Here is an 11,308-nt window from a genome sequence, read left to right on the forward strand (position 1 = left end):
TCCTGTTTGTTTGGTTATGGAATGCAATCTACTCTTGCATTCCATCAACTCCCCCACCCCACCCTGTAATTGTCAAGATGCCAGCGAAGGATAAAATGTAGATGAAAGTGTGAATCTGTTTTGCCCCAGCTACGGACCCCAAAGAACGCAGCACACACAAAGTCCGTACAAACCTTAAATTACTAATTAAAGACTACTAATGAGCTTTCTTAGTAGTTTTTCCGAACACAAGTAGAATAAATCAGTCTTTTCTGAACAAGGGCTGTTAATTTAACTTCATTAACAGCCGACAAGAATTCAAAGAATAATAACTCAGTTCTGAAGCACAGTATTTCAGATAACCATAATCTTACTGTAGTTGGCAGAATGCCCAGAAGCAATTTGCAGGAAAACTGATAAGAGAGAAACAAGAGCCAAATCAAATGTTTTCTGGAATCAAGACGCGAAGGAATTTGAACGAAGTTGTTTCCTGCAAATTGCCTCAGTCGTCGTCCTTCCTTAAATAGGCTAAGAGAGTGGCCAATTAGCCCCAAGCCTTACTCTCGAGGAGACCTTCTCCTGAGGAGCTACTCCTGCCTTTTGGCAGCTCTGTCTGCGTGCCCGTGCATCGAGAAGACGCTCCTCCTCTTCTTCCTCTTCACTTATGGGAGCTTCTGGAGGTTCTGAAGGCCCTGGCTGAATCCCCGCCTCTGGCATCACATCTTCTCCAGCCTCCTCATTGTCCGACTCGAGTGCCAGCTGCACAGGCTGCTGGCGCAGCACCACACCAGCCTCCTCACTGTCGGAATCAGCTACTAGCTGCACAGGCCGCTGACGGGCCACAACAGAATCAGTCTTGATATGTGGACTTCAACTCCCAGAATCCATGGCTTGCTGGGGAATTCTGGGAGCTCTAAACCACTTTACAGAGGGCTGTAAAGCACCGTGAAGCAGTATAGAAGTCTAAGTGCTATTTATGATATATTTATAATATATTGTTACATCATAAAGTTACCAAGGTTGAGAAATCCTACTCTAAAGAAAGATTATCAACTACAGGTAGTCCTGGACTTACAATCATTCATTTAGTTGCCATTTGAAGTTACAGCAGTGCTGAAAAAAGTGACTTACGACTGTTTTTTTACACTTACAACCATTGCAGCATCCCCATGGTCATGCGATCAAAATTCTTATGCTTGGCATTTGGCTCATATTTACGACGATTGCAATGTCCCAGAATCACATCTTCCTCTTTTGCCACCTTCTGACAAGCAAAGTGAACGGGGTTAACAACTTCCGTTACTAACTTAACAACTGGGGTGACTTGCTTAACAACTGTGGCAAGAAAGGGTAGTAAAATGGGGCAAAAATCATGCAAAAACTTTCTCACTTATCAATATAAATTTGGGGCTCAATTGTGTTCGTAAGTCGAGGACTACCTATACATGGGAACTACAGATGGAAGGTTGCAGATCATGTATGGCAATGCAGATTAGAGTCTGCATTGAGCACCTGCGTCATAAAAAAGAAATGAAAGGATGCCTAAGGCGAGTGTTTACACAAAAATAGTTATGACTATTATTAGATTTTTATCCTGCCTTTAGAAAGCAACTGGGCCAGAGTTGCCCAGCCAAAAAAAGTTACGTTCTTTTCCCTAATTGGTGTAGTTAACTCCACCGATTCCTTCATTCTTTTTCCAATTCTTCTTCCTTTCCCCTGTTTAGGTGGCTATCAGTGTGCTAAATGCAGTTCGGATCATGGTGTGCCCTTTAAATGCCAGCAGTGTTCCTTCACGTGTTGCAACAAATGTTGGGAGAATTCCTTGAAGGTTAGCTTTCATTTTCATTTTTCCCTTTAGTCTTAATTGCATCATCTGATTTATTTTTGAATATTGATTTATTTGTATCCTGCCTTTATTATTTTTACAAATAACTTTGGGGCAGCCAACATACCCTATCCACTTGGGTTCAGTTAGGAGAGAGTAACTGATCCAAGTCACCCAGCTGGCTTTTGTGCCTAAGGCGGAACTAGAACTCTCAGGCTCCTGGTGATCGGCCCAAAGTCATCCAGCTGGTTTTCTTTCCTAGGAGGAACTAGAACTCACAGTCTCCTGGTAATTGGCCTAAAATCACCCTGCTGGCTTTCATTCTGAGACTAGAGCTCTCAATCTCCTGGTGGCCCGAAGTCAGCCAGCCAGCTTTCATGCCTAAGGCGAGACTAGAATTCACGATCTCCCACTTTCTAGGCTGCTGCCTTAACCACTAGATTCTCCCTCTTGCCTGCTCTTAACGCACAGCAGAATTTCCCTTGCTCTACTTCTGCAGTTGATTCTTACAGTGCATTTTCTCTCCTTGTATGTGACTTGAGCATCTTCTTGCAATTGAGATCACACCTCCGCAGAGAAGAGGCTTGTTCTTGTTATCCAGGACAAGTTAAGTTTGGTTAAAGATAGCCATGTGGCCCAATCCATGCAACGAAACAAGCCCAGAGAACTGTATGAGCTTTGCTTAGCTAGTTAGTCTGATTAATTGTCAAGTTAGTTGGGGATTATAAAATCTGAGGTCAACAATTGGACACTAGATTGGGAATGACTAAATAGTCTTCTAATTTAAGACGCAGAGGGCAGAGTCAGCACTCTGTCACTCTTAATCTAGATTAAGAGACAGTTAAACTCTGACAAAAACAATGTCTTCTTTACTGCTGACTTTGCAGTTTCCTTTAACTTTAATTCAGCAGCAACCTCAACTAATTTTGCTTTATGACCGGGGTTTCCCAACTTTGGCAGCTTTAAGATGTGTGGAATTTTCTTGCAGTCCACACATTGTAAAGTTGCTAAGATTGAGAAATGGTGCTTTTGATTTTGTATTGGACTTCAGTCAAGACAAATATTTCCAGTTTGACCCCAAAATCAGCTGGTTGCTCTTCTGACCTAACACGGACAGAATCTGTATTGTTACATCAGGAATTTTCCGCAGAAGAAAGTGGTTAATTGTAGAAAGCATAGTAAGGCAATAGCATAGATATAACCTATTATAACCTATTAACAAAATGAAATTCAAGGGTGAAAAACGAAAGGTTCTACATTTAGGGAAGAAAAACAAAATGCACAGGTACAGTATATGTACCTTGCTCAATAGTGGTGACCATGAGAGGGATCTTGGAGTCCTAGTGGACAATTGCTTAAATATGAGCCAGCCGTGTGCAGCAGCTGCCAAAAAAGCCAACACAGTTCTAGGCTGCATCAACAGAGGATTAGAATCAAGATCACGTGAAGTGTTAATACCACTTTATAAGGCCTTGGTAAGGCCACACTTGGAATCCTGTATCCAGTTTTGGTCGCCACAATGTAAAAAAGATGTGGAGACTCTAGAAAAAGTGCAGAGAAGAGCAACAAAGAGGATTAGGAGACTGGAGGCTAAAACATATGAAGAACAGTGAATATGTCTAGTTTAATTAAAAGAAGGACTAGGGGAGACATGATAAGTGTTCCAATGTCTCAGGGGCTGTCACAAAGAAGAGGGAGTCAAGCTATTCTCCAAAGCACCTGAAGGCAGGACAAGAAGCAATGGGTGGAAACTAAACAAGAAAATAAGCAATTTAGAACTAAGGAGAAATTTCCTGGCAGTCAGAACAATTAATCAGTGGAACAACTTGCCTCCAGAAGTTGTGAATGCTCCAACATTGGAAGTTTTTAAGAAGATGTTGGGTAACCATTTGTCTGAAATTGCGTAGGGTTTCCTGCCTAAGCAGGGGGTTGGACTAGAAGACCTCCAAGGTCCCTTCCAACTCTGTTATTCTATTCTATTCTATCTATTCCCTTAAAACAGGATGAACAAAAACAACATGGAGCATCAACTCTCAAATTGGTTTAACCATATTTCAAAAATGTGACAGGTCTTTTCTGGGAAGGGATGTGATTCAGACATCATGGTTTGGGGGGAGGTAAAAGATAATAAAAATGGCTCTGGTGATGCCAGGAAATCTGTCCCCACTACTAAAGGAAACCCAAACAATGTTAAGAAGGGAAACAGCAACCCACAACTCAAGTGGTTATTTTGCCTTTTTGGCTGGATGCAGTTTGGGAAATTGTGGGATATTTCATTCAAGAAGCTATCCTGAATTTTTAGATGTTAAAATTGCTAATTCAGGAAGCCAAAGTAGACATAACATTACACTCTTTGATGTTTATCATCATTAACCAGAAACCCACAGAGGTTGGTATGTGATCAGAATAATCTCCTTCCCTCTGGTTGGTCTTTTGTTACTAAGGTTTTTCATACCAAGCTAAACTAAAGCTAATTTAGAATGAGTGGATGCTGTGGGAATGCAAGGCTATGGTAGGCATGGCCTCCTGATAAGCAATTGCAAGAGCCAGCCACAAGGTCACTCTGTATCTACTGTTCTTGTCCCTGTAATGTAATATAAAACAGATGCTACTTCAAAAATACAGTTGCAAGAAAAAGTATGTGAACATACACAGTGCAGGGAGGAAAAAGTATGTGAGCCCCTAGCCTAATGACTTCTCCAAGAGCTAATTGGAGCCAGGAGTGAGCCAACCTTGACTCCAATCAGTGTGATGATATTGGATGTGTTGCTGACAGCTGTTCTGCCCTTTAAAAACACACACCTGTTTTGGGGTTACTGGTTTCAAGAAGCACTGTCTGATGTGAACCATGCCTCGCACAAAAGAGCTCTCAGAAGACCTACGATCAAGAATTGTTGACTTGCATGAAGCTGGAAAGGGTTACAAAAGTATCTCCAAAAGCCTTGATGTTCATGTGTCCACGGTAAGACAGACTGTCTACAAATGGAGAAAGTTTAGCACTGTTGCTACTCTCCCTAGGCGTGGTCGTCCTGTAAAAATGACTGCAAGAGCACAGCGCAGAATGCTTCATGTGGGAAAGAAGAATCCTAGAGTGTCAGCTAAAGACCTACAGAAATCTCTGGCACATGCTAACATTTTTGTTGACACATCTACAATAAGGAAAACATTAAACAAGAATGGAGTACATGGGAGGACACCAGGGAGGAAGCCATTGCTGTCCAAAAAAAATATTGCAGCACGTTTGAAGTTTGCAAAAGAGCACCTGGATGTTCCACAGCACTACTGGCAAAATATACTATGGACAGATGAAACCAAAATTGAGTTGTTTGGGAAGAACACACAACACTATGTGTGGAGAAAAAAAGGCACAGCACACCAACATCAAAACCTCATCCCCACTGTAAAACATGGCGGAGGGAGCATCATGGTTTGGGGCTGCTTTGCTGCCTCAGGGCCTGGACGGATTGTTGTCATTGATGGGAAAATGAATTCCAGAGTTTATCAAGACATTTTGCAGGAAAACGTATGACCATTTGTCCGCCAACTGAAGCTCCGCAGAGGATGGGTGATGCAACAGGACAATGACCCAAAGCATACAAGTAATTCAACAAAAAAATGGCTTCAACAGCACAGAATACGCCTTCTGGAGTGGCCCAGTCAGAGTCCTGACCTCATCCCGATTGAAATGCTGTGGCATGACCTTAAGAGAGTGATTCACACCAGACATCCCAAGAATATTGCTACACTGAAACAGTTTTGTGAAGAGGAGTGGTCCAAAATTACTTCAGATCGTTGTGCAGGTCTGATCTGCAACTACAGGAAATGTTTGGTTGAGGTTATTGCTGCCAAAGGAGGGTCAACCAGTTATTAAGTCCAAAAGTTCACATACTTTTTCCTCCCTGCACTGTGAATGTTTACATGTTATGTTCCATTAAACCATGGCAACATCTAATGTTTGTGTAGTATTATTTTAAGCAGACTGTGTTTTTCTATTGTTGTGACTTAGATGAAGTTCAGAGCACATTTTATGACCAATTCATGCAAAACTCCACATAATCCCAAGGGGTTCACATACCTTTTCTTGCAACTGTAGGTCAGTGGTGCTACATGCTCTTGCACAAGTATTTGGAGGTTGGAGTTAGTGTCAAAAGCAGCAAGCGGGCTGCTTGGTACAAGCTGTAGGGATCACCAAGTGCCTGCATGGAAAGAGCTGTATTCACTGGCATTTATTAAATAGCAATAGAATTTAGATTTATATGCCGCTTCACAGTGCTTTACAGCCCCCTCTAAGCCATTTACAGAGTCAGCATATTTCCTCCCAACAATCTGGGTCCTCATTTTATCGACCAGGTACATGATAAACGATGGAGTCCTTGGTGGTCTCTGAGCTTGGTTGTTTTCTTGCAGATGTTCCTTTACCTAACTAAGTAACATCACTTCTACAGTAGAAGGAAATGGGGTTTGCAGAGAGGAGGAGAAGGGAAGTGGAAAGAGGAGGAGGAGGACTGGAATTGTTGGTGCTTTCTGAACTTGGTTGTTGTCCTGCAGACGTTTCATGACTCAACTAAGCAGTATCATCAGTGCTAGAAGGGAGAAGAGTTTGTTTCTATTGTTATATACAGTAGCTTGTCATGGTGGCTCAGTGGACTTCCCACCTGGACTACTGCAATGCTCTCTACATGGGGCTCCCCTTGAGGAGCACCCAGAGGCTCCAGCTGGTCCAGAATGCGGCCGCGCAGGTGGTTATGGGAGCGACATGGCGTTCCCATGTAACACCTCTACTGCGCGAGCTGCACTGGCTCCTGGTGGTCTTCCAGGTGCGCTTCAAGGTATTGGTTACCACCTTTAGAGCACTCCATGGCTCAGGACCTGGATACCTACGAGACCGCCTTCTGCCACTGGTAGCCTCTCACCGGCCAGTACGCTCCCACAGAGAGGGGCTCCTCAGGGTGCCGTTGGCCAAACAGTGTCGACTGGCGGCCCCCAGGGGTGGGTGGGGCCTTCTCTGTGGGGGCACCTGCCCTTTGGAACGAACTCTCCCCAGAGGTGCGGAGGATCCTGGATTTACGCACTTTCCGCCGCGCCCTCAAGACTTTTTAATTTCAACAAGCTGGGCTGGCTTAACTCTTTTTAATTGTTTAACTTTAATTTGTTTTTAAAAACAGGGGTATTTTAATTAGTATGGGCCAAATTTATTTAATACGTTTTAAATTGTTTTTTAAATTTTATATTGTATGTGTTTTATCTTGGCTGTTCACCGCCCTGAGTCCTTCGGGAGTAGGGCGGTATATAAATGTAAATAAACTGAAACTGGTTAGAATGCAGTTTTGCAGATTACTTCTGCTGACAGACTGCTGCCAGCTGTTCAGCAGTTCGATTCCCACTGGCTCAAGGTTGACTCAACCTTCCATCCTTCCAAGGTCAGTAAAATGAGGACCCAGATTGTTGGGAGCAGTATGCTGACTCTGTAAGCTGCTTAGAAAGGGCTAGAAAGCACTGTGAAGCAGTATATAAGTGCTATTGTTATTGCCCTATCAGTGTTGGTGGAGCTATTCTTGGTAGTTCTTTGATTACACTGCTGCTTACTGTTTAATTGTCTGAGTTGGTAGTTCTTTAATTGGGGTATTGGGCAAGCCACTAGTATACAAACAAGGGCCAAACCCCCACTCCTTTCTAGCACTGATGATGTTACCTAGTTGGGTCACGAATCGTCTGCCAGAAAACAACCAAACCGACAGAGCACCAGGGATCCCACAGTTCGACTCTGAGTTATAAACATGCTCTTCTATTTATTAAATTAAAACATATTCTGGCTGCTTACTCCAAGAGATCCCTTTTGCTGGTGAGCATTGAAGGACAGGGCCTTTCTCTGCCTCTCCCATTACAAGCCAGCCTGATTGTTAATGCCTGCCAGAAAAGTGGTCTTGAAGATGCTCCTATTGATGGTCCTTCTGGCATACAAAAGAAGGTCCTTTCTGCTGGCTACAGAATACAGTCTTCATCTCGTAGGATAAATGCTGTAAATGTCATCCTTAGATTAAAGTAAATATTTTGAACATTAACTTTTAAACTTTGGCAGCCACCTTCAGATCGCTAAATAAATGAAACCAAGAGAAGAGGTTATATGTATTAATAGGTGAATCATTTTCTTTCCATACCCCTTCTTTACTATTCCCAGGAGAAATATTTCCGGTGTCAATTCAATATCTTCTCCAATTATTTCTTGTAACCATCTCCGAATTTTACTCCAATATCTTTTCGCTTCGGGGCATGTCCACCACATGTGAAAGAAGGTGCCCTGACCATGGCCACATTTCCAACAATTTGGGTGCATGTTAGGGAATATCTTTGCTAATCTGGCAGGTGCTAGATACCACCTGTGGAGCATTTTGTATTGGTTTTCCTTATACATCGCAGCTCTGGTCAATTTATGGTTTTTGTTCCATGCCTCTTCCCATTCATTAAAATGGGAACAGCTGCCAGACTGGCTTACGCACAATACTGGAAAGAGAAAGCCCTGCCACCAGAAGAACTTATAATTAGGAAAATACTGGAGTGCGCAGAGATGAGCAAACTAACCCATGAAATAAATAATGATGAGAACTCAGATTATTATACTGTGTGGGGAAGGTGGTATGAATGGATAAATGATAAAATCAAAGAAGGAGTAAAAGGTGTTGTAACTAAATAGCAATAAACAGCACAAATGACACCAGGTACATATCATGTATTCATGTATAAACGCTGCATATCCGATGTTAAACAGAAATGTTACTATATTTTATGTATGTATATAAAGTCAATAAACTATTTTTAAAAAAAAGAAACCAAGAGAAGAGAACCTCTGTAGCTGAGGTTTAGACTTTTTTATTGTTGTTGTTGAGACTCTGGAATAAGTGTGGAGAAGAGCAACAAAGATGATTAGGGGCCTGGAGACTAAAACATACAGAGAACAGTTGCTGGAATTGGATTATGCCTAGTTTAATGAAAAGAAAGACTAGGGAAGACATGATAGCAGTCTCATAATATTTGAGGGACTGCCACAAAAAAGATGGGATCAATTTATTTTCTAAAGCACCCGAAGGCCAGACAAGGAAGAATGGATGGAAACTGATCCAGGAGAAATTCAGCCTAGAAATTAAGAGAAATTTTCTGACAATGAGAGCAATCAACCAGTGGAACGGCTTGCCTTCAGCAGTTATGGGTGCTCCATCACTGGAGGTCTTGAAGAAGAGATTGGACAGCCACCTGTCTGAAATGGCATAGGGTCTCCTGCTTGAGCAGGGGGTTGGACAAGATGACCTACATGGCCCCTTCCAACTCTGTTATTCTAAGCAGAGCCATCTCTCCGGGCACACCAGCCGTTGCCCGTTGCTCTTCTGGGTTCTGGTGCATGCATGCGCGCCAGCCAGCTGGTCTTCGCGCATGCATGCATGCCAGAAAGCAAAAGACCAGGTGACCAGCGCACATGTGCACACTGGAAACCGGAAGCTCAGCCTTCCCACGCGCCCATGAGTGCTAGGCAGCTGCTCTTCCAGTTTCCGGCACTCCCCTGCGCGCATGCGCTCCCGTTTCAGCACTCGATGCTGAAGAGGTTCACCAACACTGGTCTAGTGGTTAAGGCTGTTGGATATTTATCCTACGGTTGGGTAGGTAATATATAGAAAAACTATGTTTGTGACTTTAAATGTTATAAGAAGAATAATTGGCTGTGCTATTATTAGGCAGCCATAAAAGTAGACAGGAAGCCCGGGAGCTCCTGCTCCTGCTATTTGATGATTGATCTCCTGAAGAGGGACTGTGTGTGACTGAAGAGAACTGTAAGCAAACTATGTTTTGTGTCGGAGAGTGATTATTCGAAGACGTGTTATCATTGTTTTGAGAAACCAAGTTTGTTTTTTCACTAAGAGTAAAGAATGTTTTTTTTTTCACCGTTCAGAGTCTGTGAGTATCTGTATGTTTAATCAGCAACGTATCTCTTTGCTGTCCAGTCTGTTGCCTACTATGCAGAGAGAAGTTTTACCCTCAACAAAGGCACCAGTCTAGAAAGCAGGAGACTGTGAGTTCTAGTCCTGCCTTAAGGACACAAAAGCCAGCTGGGTGAGTTTGAGCCAATCACCAAGAGATGGGGAGTTTTAGTCCCACCTTAGTATAAAAGCCAGCTGGGTAACTTTGGGCCAATCACCAGGAGATGGGGAGTTCTTGTCCCATCTTAGGCATGGAAGCTAGCTGGATGGCTTTGGGCCTTTTTCTCTCTCTCAGCCCAACCCACCTCACAGGGTTGTTGTTGGGGGAAAATACGAAGAGGAAGGCATGTTGGATATGTTTACCACCTTGAGGTATTTGTAAAAACAATAGAGGCAGGATGCAAACAAATAATTTGGAATTTAGTTCACTGTCTTAAACAGGATAGGCATCAAAAGATGACCGAAAACCGCTTTAGCGCAAGGATCATGAGCAGAGGGGGTATTCAGCCGCTTTGGACCTATTCACCCAAACCAGTAGCGGAAATCATTGGTGCACCCACCCCAGCTCTATGCCATCCTGTTTAGGCACGTTTTTGAGGCCGGGCACATGCGCGGAAGGCCAAGTGCACGTGTAGGAGGCAGGTGTGTGCCCGCGCAGGCGAACCGGTAGTAACATAATGTGAAATCCACCACTGATCTGCTCTTGTGTTTCCCCACACAGCTTGCCAAAAAGTGCCCAGAATGCCAAGCGGATACCAAGAGAAGACACTTGGCCATATCTTACTGGCCAGATCCCCCCGTGAAAGACAGATTGAACACATGAACTGCTCAACGGGATCTAGAGACTGTGTGGCTTGCTCCAGCTGGTCTGTGTGGAAGAGGAATAACAAAATTGCAAGTGGTTTTAAGTCAGCTTTCTGGACCCTCCATGTCCCCCCCACCCCTCCAGATATCTGAGCCACTCAAGTGCTCCTATCAGTTTCAGTCAATCCAGACAGCATTTAAATCAGAGTTAACATTTTATTACCTTTTTCTAATGATGACCTTTGCAGTGAGGTCAGGAACCACAAAGCCTTTTATCTTTATTATGGGAAAATTAAAAAGGAGTTTGTAATATGGAGTCTGCCTGGCGCTTTCCTATTCTGTCTCCAAAGAATCGCCCCTTACGTTTTTTTTTTATTATTATTTTATTTTACTTTGCGGTCCTTATAAACTAAATGAAAAGTTTCCACAAAGTCACTATTAGTTTGAATTTCCACAGGATCTGGATAGGCATGTATTTTAAACAAAGGAATACATTGCAGGTAATCCTCGACTTATGATCACATCTGAGCTCAGAATCTCTGTTGCTAAATGTTAACAGTTATTAAATGTGTTTTGCCCCATTTACGACCTTTCTTGCTACAGTTGTTAAGTGAATCACTGCAGTGGTTCAGTTAGGAATATGGTTGTTAAGTGAATCTGGCTTCCCCATTGACTTTGCTTGTCAGAAGGTCACAAAAGATGATCACGTGACCCCAGGACATTGCAGCTGTCA

At 43.0% G+C, this 11,308-nt stretch overlaps 1 protein-coding gene across 5 annotated transcripts in view; it reads left to right on the plus strand.

Moving 5' to 3' along the window:
- Positions 1–10,891, plus strand: part of RTEL1 (regulator of telomere elongation helicase 1) — a 207,794-nt gene extending 196,903 nt beyond the window's left edge. For all 5 annotated transcript variants that reach the window (XM_087890974.1, XM_087890976.1, XM_060684364.2 and 2 more), the window contains 2 exons: positions 1,704–1,807; positions 10,493–10,891. In XM_087890974.1, the coding sequence (XP_087747100.1) occupies positions 1,704–1,807; positions 10,493–10,594 (206 nt within the window). In that variant the 3' untranslated portion in view covers positions 10,595–10,891. The remainder of the gene's footprint in view (positions 1–1,703; positions 1,808–10,492) is intronic.
- The last annotated feature ends 417 nt before the right edge of the window (positions 10,892–11,308 follow it).

The sequence above is a fragment of the Pantherophis guttatus genome, chromosome 3 (assembly GCF_059756535.1).
Source record: "Pantherophis guttatus breed Tessera chromosome 3, ASM5975653v1, whole genome shotgun sequence".
Lineage (NCBI taxonomy): Eukaryota > Metazoa > Chordata > Lepidosauria > Squamata > Colubridae > Pantherophis > Pantherophis guttatus.